The sequence below is a fragment of the Marmota flaviventris genome, chromosome 8, assembly GCF_047511675.1.
Source record: "Marmota flaviventris isolate mMarFla1 chromosome 8, mMarFla1.hap1, whole genome shotgun sequence".
Classification (NCBI taxonomy): domain Eukaryota; kingdom Metazoa; phylum Chordata; class Mammalia; order Rodentia; family Sciuridae; genus Marmota; species Marmota flaviventris.
The window spans coordinates 106,595,367-106,622,911 of NC_092505.1; the positions used below are offsets into that span (position 1 = coordinate 106,595,367).

At 37.3% G+C, this 27,545-nt stretch overlaps 1 protein-coding gene across 3 annotated transcripts in view; it reads left to right on the plus strand.

The window, feature by feature from the left end:
• Nucleotides 1-27,545, plus strand: part of Rnf13 (ring finger protein 13) — a 122,037-nt gene that overhangs the window by 80,201 nt on the left and 14,291 nt on the right. For all 3 annotated transcript variants that reach the window (XM_071615519.1, XM_027933547.3, XM_027933549.3), the window contains 3 exons: nucleotides 4,943-5,033; nucleotides 13,537-13,642; nucleotides 20,592-20,685. In XM_071615519.1, the coding sequence (XP_071471620.1) occupies nucleotides 4,943-5,033; nucleotides 13,537-13,642; nucleotides 20,592-20,685 (291 nt within the window). The remainder of the gene's footprint in view (nucleotides 1-4,942; nucleotides 5,034-13,536; nucleotides 13,643-20,591; nucleotides 20,686-27,545) is intronic.

Consider the following 27,545-nt stretch of genomic DNA (forward strand, 5'->3'; position numbering starts at 1 on the left):
GTCTTCTTTTGAAAAATGTGCATTTAGATCTATTGCCCATTTTTCACAATTAGGATGTATTTTGTTGTTAAATTTTTGATATTCTTTATATATTTGGGATATCAACTATTTGTCAGTTGTATAGTTTGCAAATATTTTCTCCCATTCTGTAGGTTGTATCTTCACTCTGTTGAGTTTCCTTCACTGTACAGAATGTACTGCAGACTTGACACACTCCTTTAGACGCCTCCCTTAAAAATATCATCTCAGTTGATACATCATAGGTCAGTAACTTTGCCATCTATGTACATTATGGAAAAGTGACACACATATTCTGGCCAGATTCAAATTCCAGCTTCGCTCAAATTAGCTGTATAACTCTAAGCATGTTACCTACTCTTTGTGTATTTGCTAAAGGCCTGAGCCCAGCTTTTGTTAGCCCTCTAGATCTTCTCAAGGGCTCAATATTTTCTAGGTTGAACAACTGATTATTTGTGGCCTGTTTGCTCTTTCGGCGTATATTCAATAAAAATTGTGCAAGCTGCAAGTGTCAGTTCCCTTTAGAAACTGTTTTGTGTTTGTAATACCATAAAACCTTTTGGTTACAATCGTCATTTCCTAAGGAGGATGTGCTAAATATTAAAAGCAGCAGGTAACTATATCATCCTGCTGTTGCCATGGAAATGTTCCAATTAATTTATTTCAAACTAATGTATTTCAAAAATTGCTCTGGATTTTGGTTCTTTGTTGCCTGGGTTGCTTTTTTGTGATTTTTTTTTGTTCACTCTCTCTATGTTTGTATGTGTGTGTGTGTGTGGGGGGGGGGGGTGTTTAAACATTTCGTATATCCAAAGACAAGTGTTGTGAAGATCTTTACCATTTTCAACTTTGCTGTTTCTTGGTAGAGGAAAGAAAGCATGGATGTATTAGAAGGAACCCGACTGTACTCCTTTTCAGGACTTAGTCCCTACCTACAAGGAGTATTGGTGTTTTTCTGAGTTAAGATTCTAATGTCTGGAAACAAAAGGAAGTTTTTAGTAAAAGCTCATTTTGCCACATATCATGCAAAAAATACACTCACTTTTATATCATCCACATGTAAATGGGTTGAGTCAATGAGCTGGTAGCATTCTTTATCTTCAAGAGGCAGCATGTATGGGAAGAACACCAACTTCAGGACCAGGACGTGGATTTGTTCCAGGGGAGTCAGTAGCTGGACAGCCTGTGCCCTTGGGAAAGTCACTCAGCCTTCCTGAACCCATTACTGCCATCTGTAAAAGTGCAGATCCTCATAGTTCTGTCTGACCTGGATTGTGGAGACCATGTGAGAGAAGGTGTGCAGAGAACCCAGGCTGTGGTGGAGAGGGAGGAGCCAGGAGGAGCTGTCCAAGTGCAGGCTGTGTGGGTTCCCAGCTGTGCAACCAGGGCAGGTTATCAGTAGCTCTAGGTTTGCTCTTTCTCCTTTTTATCTTGCTTTCTTCCTTCCGCAAATATTTTTTGATAGTTTGCTTTGCATCAAGCACTGTTTTACGTACTATAACTGCAGCAAAAGGTACAAGGCCCTGCTTTGTACCTTTCATTGAGGCAGCAGAGTGCAGATGTTACGAGTACTTTGGGAAACTGCCTGCCAGGGTTGAATCCAGCTTAGCCACCTATGGCTCTGTGACCTAGTATTTGTGTACACATTATCCCACATCTCTGTGTCTCGGTTTTCTCATTTGTGAAGTGGGGATGGTGATGATAGTTACCTTGTTGATCTGCTGTGCGGTTACCTGGTTTAGTCATCATTTAGTGCTTGTTTAGTTATCATTATCATTGCATTCTAGAGTGGGATAGAAGAAATGAAATTGTGATGAAATAGAAGTGCTATTATGTCAAGAAGTAATAAGTTCTGTGAAGAAAAATCTCTCAGGTAAGGGGATGTGAGTGGCAGGGAGAAGGAAGGGTGGGTATTTTAGATAGGGTGTCAGAGGCTTCTTACAAGACACTGAGATTTGAGCATAAGTCTAAAATGGGAGGTTGCATCCTATAGATCTCTAAGGAGTGTTCTAGGAAGAGGGAGCCCCCTGTGCAAGGCTCTGAAACAAGACATGCTTGGAGCTTCCCAAGGCGTTCCAGTGGCAGAGTGGGAAAGGGGGACGGAGGCCTTCAGTGACATGGGAACCAGAGGCTGTGTCATGCTGAAACTTGTAGTCATGCTCAATGCTCAGTAGGTTGTTTTATTGTTTGTTTGTTTTTTTGTTGTTTTTTTTTTAAGAGAGAGAGAAAGAGAGAATTTTTTAATATTCATTTTTTTAGTTTTCGGTGGACATAACATCTTTATTTTATTTTAATGTTGTGCTGAGGATCGAACCCAGCGCCCCATGTATGCCAGGCGAGTGCGCTACCGCTTGAGCCACATCCTCAGCCCCTCAGTAGGTTTTAAACAGAGTTTAAACATACTTAGAAGGATTGCTTTGGCTGTGCTGTGGAGAGTAGACTGGAAGTGACAGGTGGCAGGAGCACAAGAGGCAGAGCCTTGAGGTAGCCCGTGCAGCAGCCGGGTGAAGAGTGCAGGTGTCTGGCAGTCAGACTGTGAGAAGCAGGAGAATTCTGGGTCTGTTTTGAAGTTGACAGAATTTGATGTCTGGAGCCAAGGACAGGGAAGGGTCAAGGATAGCCTAAGAAACACAGGCCATGCCATTTACAGAGGTGACTGAGGGAAAAGGGACACTCAGGGCTCTGTCTGAGACACCTGTTAGTTGATCAGGTGGAGACACCAGACAGACAGCTAGATACAGGAGTCTGGAGGGGTTGGAGCTGGCCGTTCAGGTTACAGTTGATCTATGATATGATAGCACTTTTGGCAGTATGTGTTTCACAGAGTTGTTTTATGTATGAAAAATATTCAGTGATTTTTAAATTTTTTTTTGGATGAACTAGAACATTTTCTGTGTTCAATAAATCAATGAATAAATAATGCTATGGTCTCCAAGGCGCTTTTCTCTTTCTTCATCTTTGTCTTCTCCTAACATGACAGTCTCTACATCTCTTTAGATACCATAATTCAGAAGTTGTGTTATTTTCAGTCATTATAGGTTGATACTTACAAACCCAAAGTTTCTATTTGAGTTTGTCAGAGTATCTTCATGAAAGAACAAAACATTTATAAAGGTACATAATTCCAAGTTTTAATTGTCAAATAAAATAAATTTTGAACTGATACATGGTAGAGTAAAATTTATTTTACTTGACAATTAAAACTTGGAATTATATACCTTTATAAATGATATATGATAGAGAAAAATTTCCTAGCAAGATAGAAAATATTTTCCTAAAATATAGATGGTCCTGGGATAGTACCTCTGCTGCTATTTAAAACCATGAGGTAGGTGCATGTTCACATATGACAGGTTATCTGACGAGTATCACTGAGTGGGAAGAAAGCTCTTACTTTTTTCTATTTTTTATACCATTAATAAAGCAATTTATTCGTTCTGTTGATATAAAAATAGTGATTAAGTATTCCTTGATAGCCATTTGGATTCCTGCCTTCCTTGGAATTACATGCTTGATGTGCTTGTGTGTGTGTGTGTATGTGTATGTGTGTATGTGTGTGGGGGAGGGTAAGAGTGTGTGGGAGTGAACATGTATGTGTGAGTAAAATAATAGGGAAGTGAAAAAAGTACTCTGATGGATACCAGGATTTTAAAAATTTATAACGAGCACACACACACACACACACATACACACACACACAAACAGGTCAGTGGTTGCTGAAGTCAGGGGAAAGAATTGACTATAAAAAGGGCTGAGGGAATTTGGGGAGCTGATGATCGTTCTGTACCTTAGTTGTGGTTAAATAATTAAATGTTATTGTCATAACTCAGAACTGTTGGTTACTTCTGGTAAAATATGCACCAAAGAGGGAAGTGTTGTAGTTGTGTTTTTCTTGTTTTCTCCCACACTTTTTAAGTGGATAATGAATATGCATTGTTTTTTAAAATTAGAAGAAAGTTATTTTGAAAATGAATAGCAAAAGAAAACAAATGGCCTTTCTCTAAGGCCAAGTCCATTAAATTAACTCACAGCTAATAATAGTCAGTCTCTTCTGTTGGTAACAGTAAGATTGTTTTTCTTTCTGTTCCTGAGTAATGGGTAATTTTGGACAAAATTCTTTTTTTTTGGTGGCATTTGGTTTTGGTTTTGAACATAGTTGTAAGAATCAAATGTCTTGAGATTCCAGTCTAAACAGAGATTTACTGTGAACTCCCGGCTTAGGAGGAAGTAGAGGCTCACCCAGCCCTTGCATCCCTCACTCTGTGTCCAGCCTGCCAGCCTTTGGCTCTGAACTGCCAGGGTGTATGGTGCTGGGGGCTGTGGTGGAGCATTCCTACTCTCACCTTGTACCTCTCCTGGAAATGGGTATGTAAAAGAAGACTTTTCTCTTCTTTACTTAGGAATTAAATTATTTCTTCCTCATGTTTCTTCTCTATCAGTTCGAGTTATATCTAAAGTGGAATAAATCAAATAGAAATATTAAAGATAAAACATTGTGTCTCCCAGCAGCTTGGGAGGCTGAGACAGGAGGATCATGAATTCAAAGTGAGGCGCTAAGCAACTCAGTGAGACCCTGTCTCTAAATAAAATACAGAATAGGGCTGAGGATGTGGCTCAGTGGTGGAGAGCCCCTGAGTTCAATCCCAGATATGCCCCTCCCCCCAAAAAAATTATGTGTCAGTCTTCTGGGGCTATTAATAGAATTAAGTGAGGAAGCAAAATACTTGTTTTTTAATTGTAAATGTACCATATTTCTAAACCACTTGGATAATGAGGGGAAATTTACAGAGTGGAAAATCAAACATAGACAGTTAAGTTGGTTATAATTATTTCCAGTTTCATTTGCTGCTATTATGAGGAAAGTTAAGTTGATTGTGTACTAAGAATGGGTTTTTACCAATCATTTTATTGTTCTTATATACAGTTGATGTGTTAAAGAAAATTGACATTCCATCTGTATTTATTGGTGAATCATCAGCCAGTTCCCTGAAAGATGAATTCACATATGAAAAAGGGTAAGTAGTGAATATCAAAAATAATTATAATCATAAAACTTAAAATTCTTCTCCTCCTCCTTTTTCTTCTCTCTCTTTCTCTGTGTATTTTTCCTGGTGCTGGTGATTTAACCTGGGATACTTTACCACTGAGCTACACCCCCAGCCCTTTATTTATTTTGTGACAGGCTGGCCTTGAACTTGCAATCCTCCTTCCCCAACCTCCCAAGTCTCTGGGATTATAGACTGTGCCACCGCACCTGGCTAAATTCTTCCTTATTTAGGGTGGAATTATATAATGTTCATTGTAATCAAGATTATGTTTTAGTATGAACTCTGTTGGCTGAATTTTCTCTCTTTAAGTCATGATTTTAAGACTGAATTGTACTGTTTCTTCTGTGTATGATTATATATTAAAGTATATTCATGCTAGAGAGTTGGTAATGTTGGCACCAATGTTGCTAACAAGGTATATGTATGTGTGTGTGTGTGTGTGTGTGTATGTTTGTATGTATGTATGTATGTATGTTATATGATTATAAAAGGGGATAGATTGGCTTACATCACCAGAAGCTGGATGGTTCTAAGGTGGCTATTTGTGAGCTGCAGAGCTGGGGGAACAAGTAGCTACTCAGTCCAAGAAGCTGGAGCCTCAGAACACCAGGTATCCTTGATGCCACCCCAGTGCAGGCCTGAAGGCCCGGAATCTTCCTGGAGAGTCACTGGGAGAGTCTTCTTTGGAAGAGTGAAGGAGCTGGTGTCTGATGTTCTTAGGCAATGACAGCAGCAATCAGAATAGGGCTGAGGATGTGGCTCAGTGGTGCTCAAGAAGAACAGAGCTTGCATCTGCTGCTGCTTCCTTATTCTTCCAACTTGTATTCCATCCAAGCCTCAACCTATTGCATGATTATGTCCACACTTAGGAAGGGTCTTCAGTTCATTCCTAGGAACACCCTCATTGAGACCACCAGAAGCCTCTTAATCTCCAGCATATCTTAATCCAATCAAGTTGAAAATGCAGATTAGCCATCACATGTATCTTAAAGAGTCTTTTTGTTTCTGATTATAAAATCATACCTTTTACATTAAAAAGTAATACATACATGCTGGTAAAATCTGCAAAACTTCAGAAGTGGAAAATATTTGAAATAAAGTTCCCCATGATGCTGTTCAACAACAGCTATTACAAGCTTTTAGTTTTCCTTTGTTTGATTACTCATGGTAATTAATGATAATGTGCTCATAAAATGGAACCATACAATACATAATATTTGTACTTTATTTAGTTGATATTCTTTTTATGTTGAGACAAGTCCACAAGACCTTTTATCCCATCTCTTGGAGGGAATATATTGAGGGATTGGAAAATTTTTGGATTTTTAAAAGTTTAATATTCCAAATAGGACTTGAGGCAACACCTGTAATTGAACAAGTTAATGTAACTGCAGTGGATTTATCTTTTCCTGTCAGTTCATTGCAAGTTGACTAGAAAATTGGAAACATCTAAATAAACATCTAGATAAACACAGGGTATTGAACGTAAGCAAATATTATATTTTAATGCTTTTTAGACTTGTACATATCTGTGTGCCCTTTCCAACTGTCTGTCCACCTGTGTTTCTAACCTTTTATCCATTCTCTTGTTTTCCCGTAACAAAGCTAGGGGAAAATATATTAATATATTTAATATTTAATACATAGATGTAATTATATGTATTGATGTACTTTTTTGCAGTGCTGAATATATGTGTTTTAAAAGATACAATAAATCCTGAAGGGATACTATTGCTTCTAATTTAAATTTAGGACTTCAAAATTTACTTCATTTATTTTAAATCTGTTTTATTTTTCTAAGTTTAAAGACACAAACATAATAATTATTATTAGTTTTAATTACACAATATAGACAGAGTCAGGAAAATAGTATCAGTACTATTGCCAACATTTTTTTGGGTGTGGGTACCAGGGATTGAACTGAAGAGCACTTGACCACTGAGCCACATCCCCAGCCCTATTTTGTACTTTATTCAGAGACAGGGTCTCACTGAGTTGCCTAGGGCCTTGCTTTTGCTGAGGATGGCTTTGAACTCTCGATCCTCCTGCCTAATTCCTCCCAGGCTGCTGGGATTATAGGCGTGCGCCTTTGTGCCCAGTTTATTGCCAACATTTTTAAAAGCAATTCTTCCCCTGCTTAGAGTATATCATAGTAGATATTAAAGTTAAATTATTTGCTGTAAAGACGTGGAATACTCTTCTCTATGTTGTTGTTTACAATTGGAAATACAAGTCTGTTTGATTCATTCCTTTCAGAGTATGGAGAGTGCTCCTCCTCTTGCTAATCACGATTTTTTATTGTTAAGTATAAAGTCAAAACAATAAAAATAAAGTATATTCAAATAAGTCCAGGTTGTATTCTATTCTTGTCCATCTTGATCTGATCCTTGCCTTATAATAGTAACATTTTTTTTCAAAAAGATCATTTATTATTTAATTCACTAAATTAAAGAATCATAGGCAAATTATATACCTTTTCTCCCTTATCTTAAGCTCTGAGTGATGAACTGAACTCCTCTTCCTGCTTTTGGCTTAACAGTGTACCCAGGAGATCATACCAGAGTAGACATATACTCGTCACACCTTCTTACAGCTGCATAGAACTCTATTCTTTGATTATGTTGGTTCACTTAACCAGTCCCCTGCTGTTGGACATTTGAATTGTTCACATCTTTTGCTGTTGTACTGGTGCTTTAGTGAGTAATCTTGTAGAGAAGTCCTTTAGTGTTTTTGTCGGTATACTTCTGGAATAGATTCCTGTAAGTGGTGTTGCAGTTCAGAGGTTAAATGTATATACTCTTTCCTGGCTATTGTCTTAATTCCTTTCACAAGGGTTGTGTCAGTTAATGTGTGATAGTACCTGCTTTCCCACAGCCTCACCAACAAATTTTGTTGTCAGATTTTTGAATTTTTGCTAATCTGATAGGAGAGTAATGGCATCTTGCTGTAGTGTTAATGTGTATTTCTCTTATTACGAACAAATTCAAGCATATTTTTCTTATGCTTAGCTATTTGCATTTTCTATTAACTCTTTAACCCATTTTTTTCCCTGTTAGGTTGTTGGTCATTTTCTTTGTTTAAGTATGTTAGAAATTTGTGATATGCTTCAAAAAATTTTTTGTGTTTTGACATTTTCATTTTATTTATGAGTTGGTTTTTAAAAATGTAATCACTTAGCATGATGTTTTCAAGGTTCATCATTTCATTGTATGAATTGGTATTTTATTTCTTTGTTTGTTTGTTTGTTTCTGAATGATATTCCCTTATATGGATATGCCACATTATATTTATTAGTTGATGGACATTTAGCTTGTTTCCAAAATATTTTGGCTATTATGAATAATGTGAGCATTTACATATAAGTTTTTACATGTATGTGTGTTTCCATTTCTCTTGGGTGTATATTTAGAGTGGAATTGCTGTTTACATAGTAACTTTATGTCTGATATTTTGGGCAATTGCTAAACTCTTTTCCAAAGGGCCTGCACCATTTTATAACCCCACCAGCCAAATGTGGAGGTTCTAATTTCTCCCAAAGAAATTTAGTAACCAACTTTTCTAGGTCTAGAAAAAACTGATATTTTTATCATTATTACTATACTTATAAATTAATTTAGGGAAAATTGACATTTTTAGGATGCTAAGTTTCCTTTTTCAAGGATGTGATATATCTTTCCTTCTATTTATTCAATTAGTAATCTTGAGTTTGTTTTTGGTGTTTTGTTTTTTTTTTTAAGTCCAAAATCTATGTGAGAAACACATTCCTTATGAAATTTATGGCTAGGTATTGTATTCTTTGCTATCATAAGTAGGGTCTTCTCTTTGTTTACATCTGACACTTGTTTTTTTATTTGTACGTATGAAAGCTCTTTTTATGTGTTGATATAATTATATGCAATTGGACTGGATTCTCTTATTGTTGTGAAGTTTCCCATTACAAATAGAAATAGTCTTATCTTTTGCTTTGTAATTTTTATACTTCTAATTGTTCTCTCTTATCCAATTGCCTTGGTAATAACTTCAGCATCACATAAATAATAGTGGAGATAGTGGCCATCTTTCTCTTGTGTCTCACTTTTGTGAGAATTCTTGTTTATTCTTTAAGATTCTTTTTATCATATTAAGAAAGCATGTATCAGTTCCTGTTGTGTTGCATTTTATTCTTTTTAGCAGTTTTCCAGTCTTTTAACTACTGTTAAAAAACAGCAGTCCAGGACTGGGTTTGAGGTCCAGAGGTAAATCACTCACCTAGCATGCCTGAAGCACTAGGTTTATCCTTAGCCCCACATAAAATAAAATAACAATATTGTTATAGGTGGACACCTATAACTGAAAAATAAATACTATGCTAAAAAAACCACAGCAGCCCAATAGTCCTTTATTCAGATCAATATTAATTCACTTACCCTGTGAAGCCACGAGATAAGCCTGGCTTATCATCCTGACTTCCATCACTTCTTAACCTGTTGCCTTCAACAAAAATTTATCATCTCTGGGCCTTAGCTTCCCTCCTCTTTAAACATGGGAACAACAATAATAGAATTTATATATACAGCATTTAAATTCTTTGAAGAATATCTAGTATGTAGTAAATTCTTCATAGGTGTTCCTTCTACAAGTAAATAACGTGCACTAAACAGAGTGCTGGGGGATTTTTGACCATACATTATGTGTAGTTGTACATGCTGCTTCTTTAGCAAAAGTACCTGCACATTACTAAGGATAAATTGTTGAAAATTTCACTGTAACAACTGTCACATGGCCCTCCCCAAAAGATAGTTATTGGTCTTTTTAGTTAACTGCCAATCTGATAAGAAAATGCATTGATGACATTAATACTTATTTATTCATAGGGAACCTTTTTGCAAACTGATATCCTTTGTGTACTTTGGTCTTTTAAAACTTTAATTCTACAAGCATTTTGTAAATTTGTACCTACAAAGGTAAATAACTAGGTGGTATACAGTTTTCAGCGTTGCAGGTGGGGAAGGAGTGTCATTGTTCATAGTTGTAGGATATGAGGGGTCACTTGGTGGCTCTCAGAAAGTCAGTCTTTTTTTTTTAATTTGTTTTAATTAGTTACACATGACAGTACAATTACCTTGACATATCATACATTTGAATCAGATGGGATGTAATTTCTCATTTTTCTGAGTATACAGGTTGCAGAATCATATTGGTCATGCAGTCTTAATGGACTCGCTTTCTCTTCTGAAAATGTGGCGTGGGAGGAAAGAACTTGCACTTCCCTCCGCCTTCAGCTTTCTGTCTTCTCAAGGCTGTGCTTTTTTTTCTGTCCCATCCCTATCCCTGGGCATAGAGACTGTGTCATCGTCAGTATTCAGTAAATGTGGGTGAAATTAAACTGTAGGGAACATAGGATGTTGGGTGAGGCAGCTGCCAGCTTTGTTTGAAAGGGGCAGCAGGTTCGAGATGGCAGTCAGCTGAGGCAGTGGTGGTGTGCGACCTGAGCACGGCTTGTCACCTAGAATGTTGGTCTGTAGGCCCTAAGCTGGGTTGTACTTGTAAATCCACTGCAGCTTGGTGTTTTGGGTGGCAGGGGTTGGGTGTCAGAACAGACAAGGCAAGGCCTCCTGTGAACAGCCCGGTGGGGAGATACTGTTAAGAAGCTTAGGCCGCAGCACTGGTTTGAAATGAACCTGGGAACACATGGAGAGGAAAATAAGGCCTTATTTCCTGGGCCACCTGGGACTCCGCTTCAGTAATGACTATCAGCTGCAGAGCTCATGGGGTATGCTATCCTCAGGAGTGGGTGGAGGTGGGTGCTAAGGTACTTACTAAAGCTATTTTAATACCTCCTTTTTCAAACACAGATTAGTCTGGGACCAGGACAGGGTGACTCTGCAGGCTCCACTGTGGGCGACCTGAGTACAGGAGGAAACAAACAGGGCCAGGGCACGGACGTGCTGTTGTTGCCCTCTGCCCTGTGTCCTCACCGCCACCATTAGCCATCCTCAAGGGATAAAAAAAGCAGTATCCTGCACGTGTGCTCAGCTCTCGATTCAAGGAGTCCCCCTTTATCATCATTGGCCATTTAAAATCGTCACGATGTACCTTCACAGCAAACTAAAATGACTTGAAATACAGCAGGCAAGCATTAATAAAGTATGTAGAATGTCAGGTTTCATTTGATTTCATTTTTATAGTTACAAGCACACAGGAAGTCTCTACTGAAGTGGCTTGATTTCTCGTTCACTGGGACTGTTCTTTCAGTTTATTTCGTACCTAGCAGCTCGTTTATTTCTGAGCAACCCTGGGGCTTGTTTTATGGGACAGTGTTTATTTATCTTGTATAAACTTCATGTGTCTTAGGAGGTAAAAAACATAAAGAAGAAAAAAAACAGAATATAAGAGGTGTAAGTGTTCTACTGCTAAAATATGAAGAAGCTACAGTCACTTAAATTGAGGCTGGCCAGACTAGTTTCCAAATCCCAGCGATGTTAATTTATAGCATGTAGGCAGGGTGAAGTGAGGAGGCTACAGAGGATTAGCATGTCATAGAAAGGCCCTTTGTACTTAGAAGTGGTACCATTGGCTCATGGCAGTCTCAGAGAGTTTGTACCAAGAACAGGGACATTATTTACAGAGCTGGCGTCCTGCTGGAAGAGATACTATCAAATAGATAAGCTCAGGCCTGCTACACTGTACCTCTTTAACACTGACTGATTAAAGCTACCACCAAAAAAAAAAAAGAAAGAAAGAAAGAAAAAAAATGCATGTGAAATCCTTTGTTATCCTCATTCTGGTGGAAAGTGACTGAAGTTAAAAAAACAAATAAAGGAAAAAAGAAAACAAAACCCCACTTGTATTTAAGCAATCTTGGCAATTTGGGGAAGGTGCTTAAATTTTGGAGGAAAATTCTTGGTATTTGTTTGTTTTTGATGAAGTTCAATGGAACTCCTTGAATGTAAGTGTAATAAATAATAGCATAAATGGAAGTAGTTTGCTTTCATGATTTGTTTCTTAAGAACAGTAGAATCCTAAGTACCTCTTCCATCATGGGGGAAGGAATCCACCTGCTTTTATCTACCTTTATACCGTGAATTATTTTACCCTGAACCCTTGTATTATAAGTACCTGGCTTTATTACCTTAAAAAACAAAACAAAACACCCAGCAGTGAGTAGTGCATTAGCATTGCTTGTACCATCCTAGCCTGGTGCCAGTGGACCCATGCAGTAGCTACTAGTCGCATTGCTGTACATCACACAGACCCTTCCCTAGACTAAGAGATTTTTATGCAAAGTTTAGATGCCATGTAAAAATTGCTCATGTAACAAATAGTGTGACTATTCTCATCACAATTTTTATTCCATGGGTCCCTGTCAGTTTTTCTTTTCTTTTTTTTTTATTAGTTGTTCAAAACATTACATAGCTCTTTATATCATATTTCATACATTTGATTCAAGTGGGTTATGAACTCCCATTTTTCTAATAGTAATGTCACAATAGCTATTAACATGGTTGATAACCAAAGGGAGTAAGGTACGTAGCAGCCCTTACCTTCCACTTCCATGGCATACACATTTCTATGGTTTTTTTTTTTTTTTTCAGTTAAGTAGTGGAGAATAGAGTGGAGATGGCGATTCTTGTCAATTTCTTTTCTCACAGATGACAGGCACAGTGGCGGTATCTGTGGGACCCAGGGCAACAGGTGCAAAGGAAATGTGTCTGGAGGAAGCAGTAATGTCTCTGTTTTCTACAGAAGGAAGTGATAAGCAGTAGTTTGGTTGAGGTGGGGGTTCTTGTTGACTTACTTCCTAAGGTACTACCATTGGTTTTTATGCTGATGATACATATAAAATATTACTTTTGCGTGGGCAATGAGATTGAGTAAGTAACATCTCTCCAGGACAGATATAGAAGCATTGATTGACTGATTTTATTTACCCAGTCCAGAACCTTCTTTTAAATATATAGGCAAATTATTTTGAAAAATATGGAAAGTAGATATAAAAAACATCTCTTAAATTATTGGGAATTCTTTATTAGAAAATGAGATGGACTGTAGCTCAGTGGTAGAGCCTCTAATGTATGAGGCACTGACTTCGATCCTCAGCACCACATAAAAACTAAATAAAGATATTGTGTCCATCTACAACTAAAAAAAAAATTAATGAAAAAAAAAGAAAGAAAGAAAATGAGATGTGTAGCCAGGTGCCATGGCACACGCCTATCACCAACTTGGGAGGCTGAGGCAGGAGATAGCAAATTTGAGGCCAGCGTCAGCAACTCAGTGAGACTATGTCTCAAAAATAATAAGGATGGGGGATGTAGCCCAGTGATAAAGCACCCTGGGTTCAGTCCTAGAAGAAAATAGAAGATGTGTGTAGTGGATTAAATTATAATGTCTATGTGTCTTTTAAAAAATATTCTTACTTAATTTTGTTTAACCTCATAATTTGACAGTGCTTCCTCATAATCAGTAATTGTTCTTTGCTTTCTTCCAGGGGCCACATTATCCTGGTTCCAGAATTCAGCCTTCCTCTGGAATACTATTTAATCCCCTTCCTCATCATAGTGGGCATCTGTCTCATCTTGATAGTCATATTCATGGTAGGTGAACTAACTTAATAATTATAAAATGTGGTACGAATACATCTAAAGCACATAGCGTTGGATGAGAGAAGCCTTACACTAAAGAGTAACTCCTACTACATGAGCCCCTGTGTACACAGTTCTGGAACACAGAGAGAACCCAATGAAGACATCAGAACAGCGGCTGCCTGCGGGGATGGGGCGAGGGTGTGCTGAGGAGAGCGTCAGGGACTTTCGGGGGGAGGGTCATGTTCTGTGTCCTGATAGAGATTTGGGTGGCACAGATGGGTGGCATTTGTCTGGATCCACCCACTCGAATCCTTAGCTTGTGCATTTCATTGTATGTAAATTTTCAAAAGAAAATGACGGAACTGTAAAAAAAAAACGTACTTAATGCTTAAGTAATGATGTATATGCTATAGTACTGGGGGAAGTATACTGTTGTCTGCAACTTACTTTGAAATGTATTGTAAAAAATTAAGAGGACTAAGGTAGGACATACCGATGGGGCGATAGAGGAACAGATGTCGTAAAGTGTAGCAAGACGTGCTAGGTAGTGGGTGTCAGGTGTTCGTGATCAGATTCTTCACTTCCATTCATTTGAGAACTGTTGTGTTAAAATATAAAGGAAGCCTGAGGCTGGAGGAAAGCGGGGGCACATTGCTTCTCCAAAAGTAGGTCTGCACACTATCCTCCCCCACGGGGGGCTGCACAGGATGCCCTGCCTCTGTCCTCCTCATCCCCCTGGGTGTGCAGTGGAACTTCTGAGAGGCCGAGGGGGTGACACAGCACAGGAAGACAGCAGATGAGAATCTCTCTGTATTCTCTTCCCACGTGGTCAAAGAAATTCGCAAAAATATAAAGCAATACTACCCTTCTAAATTTTTTCTTATTTTTCATAAAGAATATTTATATTAACATCCAGTGAGTTTATTATCATATTGAAGTTATAGATTAAGTTAGAGATCAAATGCCATCTTTGAAATGTCTAATTTCCCTATGATATTGGGGTATTTTTTTCATTTATTTAGGTCCTTCACATCCATCAGTTTAGTTATTTTTTCCTGTAAATCTTTTGTCTTTTGTTAGACTTATTACGTAAACGGTTTTTTGCTTATTACAAAAGATATTTTTGAATTTGCATTTCTAATTAGTTATTACTAGGATATAAGAACATTATTAGGTTTTTAAAAAAAAACGACAAAATCATAGAATTTACAGGGAAATGGATGGCATTAGAGCAGATTATGCTAAGTGAAGCTAGCCAATCCCTAAAAAACAAATGCCAAATGTCTTCTTTGATATAAGGAGAGTAACTAAGAACAGAGTAGGGTCGAAGAGCATGAGAAGAAGATTAATATTAAACAGGGATGAGAGGTGGGAGGGAAAGGGAGAGAGAAGGGAAATTGCATGGAAATGGAAGGAGACCCTCAGAGTTATACAAAAGTACATACAAGAGGAAGTGAGGGGAAAGGGAAAAATAATACAAGGGGGACAAATGAATGTCAGTAGAGGGGGCAGAGAGAGAAGAGGGGAGGGGAGGGGAGGGGAGGGGAGGGGGGGGGGTAGTAGAGGATAGGAAAGGCAGCAGAACACAACAGACACTAGTATGGCAATATGTAAATCAATGGATGTGTAACTGATGTGATTCTGCAATCGGTATATGGGGTAAAAATGGGAGCTCATAACCCACTTGAATCAAAGTGTGAAATATGATATATCAAGAACTATGTAATGTTTTGAACAGCCAACAATAAAAAATTTAAAAAAAAAAGAACATTATTAGGTTTTTAAAATTAACTTTTGATTTTGAAATGTTAGGTTTACAGAAAGTTTCAAACAAGAGAATTCTATACATTGCTCATCTAGCTTCCCTCATTGTTGATATTCTACATTATTTGTCAAAACTAAGAAACTCACGTTGGTACATTTCTATTAACCAACTCCGTCCTTTGTTTGGATTCCACCAGCGTTTTCACTAATGTGCTGCTTCTGTTCCAGGACCCGGCCTGGTGTTCCACACAGTGTTTGTCACATCTCCCTGTGTCCTCTGACTGGCAGTTCTCAGTTTGTCCTTGTTTTTCATGTACTTGATTGTCTTTGAAGACTGTGATTAGACTGGGTTAAGTTTTTCAAAAGGAGTCTCAGCACAGAGGTGAAAGGTGTTATCTTAACCCTGGGTCAGTGGGTTCACGATATCCAGGTAACAGTCCTGACAACGTGACCCTTCATGTTGGATAAGGTAGCATTTGCCAAGTTTCTCCATTGTAAAGTCAATATTTTTCTTCTGCTCTCCCTTTCTTTAGAAATGAGGCACCACATCTAGCCTACTATAAGGGTGGGAGCAGGAATTGAGCACCACCTCTTGGAGGAGGAAGTATCTGATATGTTATTTGACATACTTCTGTAAGGAAGACTTTTTTCCTTTTAGCATTCGTTCATTCATTCCATCATTTATATTAGTATGCATCCAGACATATTTATTTTATGCTTTGTTATAATCTAGTGCTACCTTATTTTTCTTGTTAAATGTGTTTGAGTTCTATATTCCTTTGACTTGACTCCCATCCTTTTGTTTTTTCAACCTTTTTTTATTAGTGCATCATAGTCATATATGACAGTGGGGTTCACTTTGACATTATCATGAATGCCTATGACATAAGTTACTCCATGTCAATCCCCAGAACTGCTCTCTTCCCTCTCCTCCTCCCTTCCCCTGACCTATTGGTCTTACTTTCATTAATTAAAAAACAATTTTTTTTTGTACCAGGGATTGAACTCAGGAATGCTTAACCACCAAGCCACTCCCCAGGCCTTTTTAATAGTTTATCGCTGAGCTCCTCAGGGCTTTGCTGAGTTGCTGAGGCTGGATTTGAACTTAGGATTCTCCTGCGTCTGCCTTCTGAGTTGCTGGCATTACAGGCATGTGCCACTGCGCCTGGCTTATTAATTTATTTTTAATTGGTACATGATAGTTATGTATAGCGGTTGAATCTCTTGTGATATGTTCACACCTGCACTGTATAGCATGGTGGTCCTCCCCTTTCTTGTCCCTGCTGCCACACACTTCCTCCCTTCTTCTATTCCAGTCTTCTCCCTTCTATGTGTTGGGCTCATCTTATGTTTTTCTTGTCCTAGTCCTAAAATCAGCAATTTTTCCTAGAAGGAAAATTCCTTTTACCAGAGTGCTGTAATGAGAAACCAAGATTTCAACATTGTACATCTTTGATTTTTATATATTAGTCTTATATTTACAAACTTGCTGGATTCTCCTGTTTGGGTAATTTGCTGATTTTCTTGGGTTTTCAATGTAAAAGCAGGGAAGTATAGAAAATTAGAAAATCAAACAATAAACAAAAATGCCACTGGTAAATTAGGTGTAGAAGTAGGATTATAGACTAAAAACTTAAAATAAGCATTATGAAATAGTGACATTAGAAGACTTCCCTGGAAAGTCAGGAAGAGGAAATGGATAAATGTTTGCTACTTAACATTTTGCTATATTATTTTGGTAAAACCAGGAAAAAAAGCAGTGTATTAAAAATAAAGAAACCAGATTTTTATTTGCTTATTTAACAGGTATTAGATTATATATCTTTCCTCTATCACCAGGTCATTGTTTTTCTCTTTTACTCTGTTCATTTGTTGGCTGTTGTGAATCTGCTTTTAAAATTTAAACATCTGGATATTCTGAGGATAAATTCTATTTGATTATGTTGTGTTAAGTTTTTCTTTATATTTTTGGATTATGTAGATTTCTGATACAGATCAATCTTATATTTGGACATAGATGCAAAAATTTCGTAATACTGGCAATCTGAATATCCAGGTAAGAAAAATCTTTAGTTTTATGGAGGCAGACAATCAAAACTTGAACAATCCTGTGAGTAGTATTGGTGGGACTATAAGATGGAACATATACCTATAGAAAACGGTATAGCAGTTCTTCAGAAATTAAACATAAAATGATCATATGATCTGGCAATTACACTTCTGCGTATGTTATCCAAAAAGAATTGAGAGCAAGGACTTGAGCATAGATTTGTATATCCATGTTCATAGCAGCATCTTTGCCAGTAGCCAGGGTGGAAGCAACCTAAGTGTCTGTTAACAGATGAATAGATAAACAAAATGTAGTGCAAAGATACAGTGAACTATTAGCAACGACGGACGGGAATTCTGACACATGCAGTAGTGTGTGTGAAACTTGAAGGCATTATGCTAATTAGTTAGTGGGTCACAAGAAGACAAGGACTGCATGATTCCCCTTGTATGAGGTGGTCTAGTTGATAGAAGCAGAAAGCAGTAGGTACTGGGCACCAGGGGTAGGAAAGAATGGGGAGTTACCGCACAATGGGCAGAGGTTCCATTTTGCAAGGTGGAGAGTTGTGTGGGTGGGTGGTGGTGATGGTAAAGCAGCAGTGTGAACAACAAAAGTGGGTAAGACTCTGCAGTATGTGTATTTCACCATAATTTCGAAAAAACACAAAAATACACAATCAGAATTATTCTAGCTCTGTAAAACTAAGGCTCTCTTTATTCTCTTTTCTGAAAGTTTTTTTAAAATATATAATTTGGATCATCTTTTTTTGTGGCGGTTGACTTTTTGGTGAAGGTTGCCTATAAAATCATCTAAATTTAGTGACCTTTCATAGTTACATGGATGTTCAGATATTTTTCTGCTCCTTATCAAATTGCATTTCTAAGAAATTATTTTTAAATACAGTGGGACAGTATGATTTATAATATTCATAGACTCATAATTTTAAGAGAGATTCTACCTTGTGTGGCATGAGTTCTCTGTTTCAGAGCCTCTGTGCTTGGCACTGTGTTGACAGAAGTTTATTGTTTTATTAGTCTTTCAGAGAGGTAGATATCACTAAGTGTTTACCCAAACTTAATTAGGCACTGCTCTAGGATCTGCGATTCAGTAGTGAACAAAATACCTAAAATCCCTGATATCAAGCAACTAAAATTTTAGTAGAACTTAAATTCTAAATTATTTACTTTCTTTTTTATCTTTGTCTTGCAATTCTGCTCTTATCATTAGTATCTTCTTTCTTCCACTTAATTTAGTTATATTCATTTTCTAGCCTATTCATCTGAATGCTTACTAATATTTTCTTTCATACTAGAAATGTGCATGTGTTATAACTTTATATTTAATAATAGCTTTAGTTGCATCCCATAACTTTTGATAAGGAATATTTTATTCTCATTTGATTTAAATTTTAAAGGTTTATTGTTATATTTTCTTACCTCTCTTGATATTTGCATCCATGTGAGGCAGAGCTCAATTACTGCAACTTCTAGCCTTCCTCTGCCCTTTTACCCATTCTGTCTTGGGGGAGAGGAAGTGTCCCCTATCTGTGTGGAACCTGGGAAGAGTAAATTGGACAGACTTTGCTCAGCTCCACCTTCTTCCTTGGGGACTAGCCTTTCATTGGGGTGCAGGTGCTCATTCAGATCCTCCAGGGTTGTTCTGCAGTTCTGGAGCAGGATGTTGGCAAGGCCATCTGAGTGCTTAGGACAGCTCAATTCTGTGGCTCAGTTGAAAGTTGTTTCTCTCTCCAGAGAGTTAATTACTTCACCTCCCCCTGTCTAAGAGTATGTGGTCTTATTTCTCATGTTTATAATATAGGTGGTAAATGAGCACACCAAAGATACAGGCCCCACGAGAAACTTAGTTATCTGTTATGATCTGTTCTAGGACTCTGAATTATTTAGTAAAATTCTAAACTTCTAAAATACATATATTTTATTGTCTTCTTTTCCTGTTAATTTCTACTTCAATTGAATTGTCTTCAGAAAACATTGTATATTATAGATTCTTTGGTTATTTTCAGACACCTGCTTTGTACCATAGTTTTGTGGTTAAATTTTCAAAATACTACTCATGTACAAAAATATCAGTGGAATGCAGAGTTATATGTTCATTGGTTCAAATTTGTGGATTTGTTTAATTTTTAAAAGAATTCTAACAGCTTTATTAAGATATAATTTATACAACATAAATGAGTTCAGTTTTTCCCCCTTATATCAACACTTGCATAGTCAGTCTACAACACTTGCATAGTCAGTTTGGTTATCCTGCTAGCATACCTGCTAGAGGGTGGTATGTGTGCCTGTTAGTAGTACTGAGTTGTCATTTCTGGTTTTTATTTTCCTGTTGACTAATGATGTTGGGGATCTCTTTAAGTGCTCATTTGCCATATGTGTATCTTCTGTGGTTCAGTAGCAATTACAATTTTTTTTTCAGGTGGGTGACTTAAAAAATTGAGTATTGAAAGTTTTTTTATATATTCTGGGTACAAATTCCTTATCATGTGTGAAATTAGGAAACGTTTTTTTCCCAGTCTGTGGAGTCTTTTATCTTTTAACTCTCTTTGGAGGACAGAAGTTCTTAACTTTTGATATAGTCATATTTGTCACCTTTTTCCTTTATAGGTGGTGTTTTGTACTTGGTTCTGGTCCTGTGGACTTCCCTTTCATTCTTGAAACCCTAACAGTGTTTTGTATATTTTGTCTTAGATTTCTGAAAATGTGTAGTAGAAGTATTTAATATCATGTATGTAGTAGAAGTATTTAATATCATTTAATATTATGTTGCTAGAACTAAAAGTGTGATAACTAATAGGTATGTGTTTGAAAATTTTATTAGTTTGTATCTTTAAAGGAATCTCAACTTCTCATTCTTTTTGACCCATTGAAGTCTTTGTAATATGTAGTCTATTATTTATATTTTTGTAAGTAAGTGGTTTTAATAAATAAAAAATTCAAAGGATAATATATAAATTAACTAATCACTTATAATTTAATGCTTTATAATATTATTGTAATTAGGATTTAAATAAATTGAGTGGTTTGTAGCAGCTATCCAGAAACTTTAAAAAAAATTGTTATTTTAATAGCCATTTCTAATTGCATGTTTAATATTTGACTCATTTTTCCCCCCTTTTATCTTTAGATCACAAAATTTGTCCAGGACAGACATAGAGCTAGAAGAAATAGACTTCGTAAAGATCAACTTAAGAAACTTCCTGTACACAAATTCAGGAAAGGTGAGTGAACCTGTTGTCTTCTAAATCACAGCACAGTACATGATGACCACACCCTGCTATCACCTTCTGAGTCCCTGCTGCCTCTACCTGACCCTGAGCAGACAGGTAAGAACCGGGGGGCATTTGTGGGACATGGATTCTGCTATGGCACCATGGTGACACAGGTAGGGTGCACCATCTGTGGGGAATGTACAGCAGTGGTGAACTGAGCAGAGTGCTTTTCATCACCACCCGTGCTACCAGTTCTCTGCATGTCGGGAGTAGAGCACTTCTCTGCACCAGGGTGGCTGGCTCCTCTTCTTTGTCTCTTTTCCACCATATGCTGTTTATGTAGTGTGGTATTAACTAAAAACGCAAGTAGCTGTTAGGGCTCTACATTTTACATTATATATTTTATATCAGTATCATCTCATTTAATTATTCCTTCCCTGTAGATGGAACAGAAGGTCTGGGAGGCGTAGAACTTTAGTGACACATAGCCAGTGTTGAGAGCTGCGGAGGGTGTTGTGGCTCCGTTCTGTGGCCAGTGTAGTGTCCCTTCTCTCTGCTTTCGTGATACAGGCACATGCTTTTTAAACCTTTTGGCTAGTACTTCCTAGACTTTTCAATTTCTTATACAAGTAAAAATGTTCTGTTTTTTTATTCAGCGGTGAGAGTGTAGGGAATGAAGGTAAAAACCAGACGGTGACATTAAAACATTTCTGCAAAGGTTTTTTTTTTTTTTCCAAGTTAAAAAAAATTTATTTCTTTTTAATATTTACAATTACCATTATGTTATTTAAAAATAAAGAATTTAATAAAAAAAAGAACACCATGTTAAAATAAACATATTGACAAATACATGTATGAAACTGTAGTGAACTGTCATTTTAGAGGATGCATTTTATTCAGGCCAGAATATAATAAAGACTCGTTTTAGGAATCACTTTTTAAAGCTTGATTTTATTTGTTTATTTTTGTATTTCTTAAACCCAGAAACAAAAATTGTTTTTTTTTTTTTTTTTAGAAGACGATGTTAAGATTGCTCTGGGTTAAAAACATAGGCAGAGTTGGCTTTTCCTGAGTAAAATGCGGAGCCATTGTAGAATGTTGAACAAGAGAGACAGAAACTACATTAAATGTTAAAAGGATTTTCTGCTGCTTGTTAAGAATAGACTTTTAGAGGGTCAAAGGTACAAGCAGAGAGACCAGATGGGAAGTTAGGGCAGTAACCCATGTGTGACATACATGTGGCTTGAATCAGAGTGGTGGACCTAAGGGAGGAGAAGAAACCTCCAGCAATTGGATGTGTCGGGGGATGCAGCCCAGTAGGTGTGTTAATGGACTGGCTGGAGAGAAGACTGGAATGGCCCTGTGGTTTTTGTTCTGAGCAATAGGCAGAATGCACCTTCCAAGTGAGGAAGGCCCTTAAATAGAAATAGGGATGGTTAACGTGGTAGAGCAGGTTTGGGGATGTTGGGAGCATGGGTTTTTGGACATGTGGCATTTCTGATGTCACCTAGACAGTATGAGTCATTGTGGAGCTCAAGAGAGGGGACTGAACTGGAAGTATTGGCATAGAGATGAATTTAATTATGAGGCTGCTTACAATTACCAAGATCATGAGTACAGAGAGAATGACATTGAAGACTCTGGGAAACTCCAACTTTAAGAGAAGAAATCAGCAGTGTTGATGAGGAGTGAACAGTTAGGAGAAAAATCAAAAGAGTGTGGTTTATTAGAAACCAAGTGATACACATCTATCAGGGAGCAAAGAGTGAAAACTTGTGTCAGTGCTCCTGACAGAGAGGTCAGTGAGAGCCTGAGCAGTTTGACCAGAGTGGCCAGGCCAGACCTTGTTTTAGTGTTTATGACTATGAACCAGTCAGCATAGCTGAGTTTTTCTCCAGCAATGTTTGTTGAATAGTGTTCATCCTTACCATTCCTTCTTTATTAAAATGTGAAGTATGGTATGTAGACGGAAGGGGATATAAGAGTGTATTTCTGGAAACATGCACTTCAAGAAACAGAGCATGTGCAGCCCGTGGAATCTCTCCTGTTCTGCTCTGGGTGGTATTCCTTCCTCCCCTCTGGAGACAGTCACTGTCCTGTCTCATGACGTCCATTGCCTTGCTTCTCTCAAGTTTTATCATATATGTGTATATAACCAACAAACACTTTAATTTTTGCCCATTTCTGAATTGTATTTTTTATTACCTCATTTATTAACATTTTTGGTCAAATTAATCTACTTATTGCATGTAGGTGTTGCTCCTTCACTTAATAGACGCTTGAGTTTCTCTCTGTGTAAAGCCATTATAGACTGTGATTTTGAGAACATTCTTGTCCATATATCCTGATCCATAAGTACTTGGATTTCTTTAGGGCATGTAGAAGCACATTAGGTAGGTCTTAGTTGGGTGCCATCTCCAACTTCATTTGGTATTGCCAAATCATTTCCAAGGTGGTGAATGGTGCTAGTTTATATTCCCACCAACACTGTTCAGAAGTTCCTGTTGCTCACATATTTACCAGCAGTTCCCTAGTGATTAATGCTGAACATCTTTTCCTGTGTTTACTGTATCGATCAACTTAAATTTTAGCCATTCTGGTGGGTTGATAAAGAGATCTCATGTGGCTTTCATTTACATCTCCCTCCTTGCCATCAAGGTAGGTGTCTGCTAACATTATTTACCGATTGGACATTTCACTCCATAGAATACCTTTCGTGCCATCTGTTTGACTCCGCCGTCCCCTCCCGCCCTGCCCTGTCCCCGCGTACCTGGGCGAGTTCTGTGTGTGCTCGCACCCACTCTGGAGTTGCATGCGTGGTGAATCACCCTTCCACTGTCCTGTGTGTTTTAACTATCTTTTTCTGACTTGCAGCTTTCCAAGGCTTCAAGTTCTTGACTTTTTTGGTAGTGTCATTGTACTTTTTAAAAGCACTCTTCTCCCACCCCAAGATTATTTACATATTATTTTGTACTATCTCCTGAAAGCTTCGTCCTTTTTTTTTAAGTTGCTGATGGACCTTTATTTTATTTATTTTATGTGGTGCTGAGGGTTGAACCCAGTGCCCCTCTAGGCAAGCACTGTTCCACTGTGCTACGATCCCAGCCCAAAGCTTTGTACTTTTACCTTTCATGGTTGGGTCTTTAATCCACTGGAATTGATTGTATAAAATTGGATTTCAATTTACATTTTTTCCCCTCCAATTTTTTATTTTCACTTAAAGAGATCTAATTGTCCCAGAACTAATTGTTTAAAATACACTGTTTTTTGTTTCTGGACTTCCCTTGGTCTTACTGTTTATCCAGACATCAGTATCACATTGTCTCGACTCCAGCAGGTATAGTTAATTCTGACAAAGCTGGTCCCATCTTGTACCTCTACAGTAGTTTTTAGCTATGTTTGACACTGCATTTCCATGTAAGGTTAAAGCTACCCTACTTCCAAACATCTATATAAGCTATTGTATTCATTTTGGGGGGGGGGGGGGTACCAGGAATTGAACCCAGGGGTACTCGACCACTGAGCCACATCCTCAGCCCTATTTTGTATTTTATTTAGAGACAGGGTCTCACTGGTTGCTTAGCACCTCACTTTTGCTGAGGCTGGCTTTGAACTCGAGATCCTCCTGCCTCAGCCTCCTGAGCTGCTGGGATTAAAGGTATACAGTATTGTGCATGGCTATTGTATTCATTTTTAAATGTAGTAAAATACATATAACATAAAATTTGTAATTTTAACCATTTAAAGTTTATAGTTGTATTAGCAAACACATTCTCATTGTTATGAAGCCATCACCATATTTGTCTCCAGAATTTTTTATCTTCCCAAGTTGAAACACCACACCCACTGAACAGCAGCTCTCCGTTTCCTCCAGCCGTGGCAGCCCCCATTCTGCTGTGAACTTACTCACATAAGTCCAGCCACAATGGTTTGCCATTTTTTTCTTACTTACTTCACTTAGCTTTATGTTCTCAGGGATCATGCATGTTGTGTCACCTATCAGAATTTCTTTCCTTTTCTGCTGAGTAATATTCCATTGTTTGTTTTTGCCACATTTCATTTCTATACCCATCTGTTAGTGGACACTTGGGCTGTTTCTACCTTTTGACTATTTTTAATAATGGTACAGTGAACAGTTTATATCCTGGTTTCCATCCTTTGGGGCATAGTGCAAGGAGTGGTGGTCGAACTTTGTGGGGAACTGCCGTGGTGTCTCTGCGGTCACTGTACTGTGTTACATTCCTAGCAGCAGTGCACGAGGGCTCAGATCTCTCCACACCTTTAGTGTTGCTTTTGTTTTCATCACAGCTAATAGTGGATGTGAAGAGGTATCTTATGACTCTCTTTGCAATTCCCTTGTGATTAATGCTGAACATCTTTTCCTGTGTTGACTGGAAATCCTCCTGCCTCAGCCTCCCAAGGAGCTGGTATCACAGGTGTGCACCACCATGCTTAGCAACCTTGTCAAAAACAAATTGGCCTTAGATGAATGGGCCATTTCTGGACTGTCAGCTTTATGCCTGTGGTCTACCTGATTATCCTTTTGTCAGTGTCACTCCATTTTAATCACTCCAGCTTTGTAATAATATTTGAAATTGAGAATTGTGAATCCTATAAATTTGTGATCCTCTTTCATTATTCTTTTAGCTATTTAGGATCCCTTTCAGCTTCACAATAATTTCAGGATGGACCTTTCTATTTCAGAAAACAAACAAACAAAAAGCCTCTTGGAATTTTGATAGAGATTGTGTTGAATTACTTCTTTTCTATCTGGAGTCCTTCTAATTTTTCTTGTCTGATTGCTCTAGCTAGACCTTCCAATGCTGTGTTGAGCAATGGTGACAAGGACATTCTTCCCCTGTTCATTATCTTACAGGAATAGAGTTCAGTCTTTGTTAAGTATGATGTTAACTATAGTCTTTTTTTATTTATAGATTTTTTAGTTGTTGATGGACCTTAATTTTATTCATTTATTTATATGTGGTGCTAAGAATCAAACCCAGTGCCTCAGACATGCTAGACAAGTGCTCTACAACTGAGCCACAGCCCCAGCCCTAACTATGGTCTTTTTATCTGGGGCTTTTATTATATTGAGGTAGTTTCCTTCTCTTCCTGGATTATGGAGTCTATATTATGAAATAGAGTTGAATTTTATTTGCATCAAGTGAGGTGATTATGTGGGTTTTGCCCTTCATCTTCTTACCATGGTGTATTACATAGATTGATTTTTGTATGTTGAACCATTCTGAATTCCAGGAATAAGTGCCACTTGGTCATGGTGTATAATCCTTTTGATGTACTGTTGAATTCAATTTTCTAGTATCTTGTTGAGAATTTTTACATCAATATTTATAAGGAATACTGGCTGCAGTTCTCTTGTATTGTTGTGTCAGGGTAATACTGACTTTATAGAATGAGTTTGGGAATGTTATCTCCTCTTTTTAGTCTTTCAAAGAGTTTGGGAAGGATTGGCGTTAATTCTTTTTTAATGTGTCTCCTTGGTTGTCGGAGAATATACTTGTATGAATTCAATCTTCTTAAATTTGTTAAGATTATTTTGTGGACTAACTTGTGTTCTTATCTTGGAGAATATTCCATATGCACTAGAAAACTCTGTGTTTTTTTTTGTTTTTTGCTGCTATTGGGTGGAATGCTCTGTATGTTTGTTACTTTCAGTTGGTCTCTAGTGTTCAGATCCACTGTTTCCACCATGTTTTGCTTGTTCTGTTCTTACTGAAAGTGAGGTGCCGTAGCTTCCCACTGTTGTGTCATTGCCCATTTCCCCCTTCAGTTCTTTCAGCATCTGCTTCATGTTTTTGGGTGTCTCATGTTAGGTGTGTGTGAATTTATCATTGTTATATCTTACTAGTGAATTGATCATTTTATAATTACATAGTGTTCTTTGTCCATTTTTACAGTTTTTGCCTTAAAATCTCTTTTGTCTGATATAAGAACTCGTGGTATCTTTAGTGCCATTTGCATGGAATATCTCTTTCCACTCTTGTTGGTTTTAACTTATGCATATGCTTAGACATAGTTTTAATACATAGCAAGTCTTGTACTTTAATCCCTTCAATCTACTACAATTATATTTAAAGTAATTTCTGATATAGGCTTATTATTCTGTTAATTTTTTTCCTGTCTAAAAGCATTTTTCTCTCACTTTTCTTCTCCTGATATATTTCTTTTTGTTGTTCATGATTTTATTTTTTTGTAGTGACATGTTTTTGGTTCCCTCTCATTTCCTTTCATGTATATTTTATACAGAATTTCTTTGTGGTTATCTTTATAAATTACATAGAATATCTTAAAGTTCTATTGATCTGTGTTAAACTGATAAATCATATCACTGTTTGCCTTCTATTTTGTTATTGATGACACAAATTGTTTTTATTTTGTATTCATTAAAATAGATTCACAATTATTTTTATGCTTTTAAGTATTTTTATACCAGATTTATAATTGTTTTACTCACCTACATTATGATGTTACAGAATTGATTGTATGTTTTATCTTTACCAAGGATCTTTATATTTTCTTGTGGTTTTTTTGTTCCTATGTATCATCCTTCCAATTCAACTTGGAATATTTTTTCAGTATTTCTTATAGGGTAGGTCTGGTACTGATAAACTCCCTCAGCTTTTGCTTATCTGTGAAAGTCTTAATTTCTTCTTATTTTTGAAGGACAGTTTTGCCAGGTATAGTATTCTTGGTTGCTTGGGGTCCCCACCCCATTGTTACTTTGAATATATCTTCCTGTTCTCTTCTAGCCTAAAAGGTTTCTGCTGATAAAGTCATCTGATAATTCTCATAGGAGCTGTTAGGAATGTGCTGTTGCTTTTTGCTGCTTTCAAGATTCTCTGTCATTT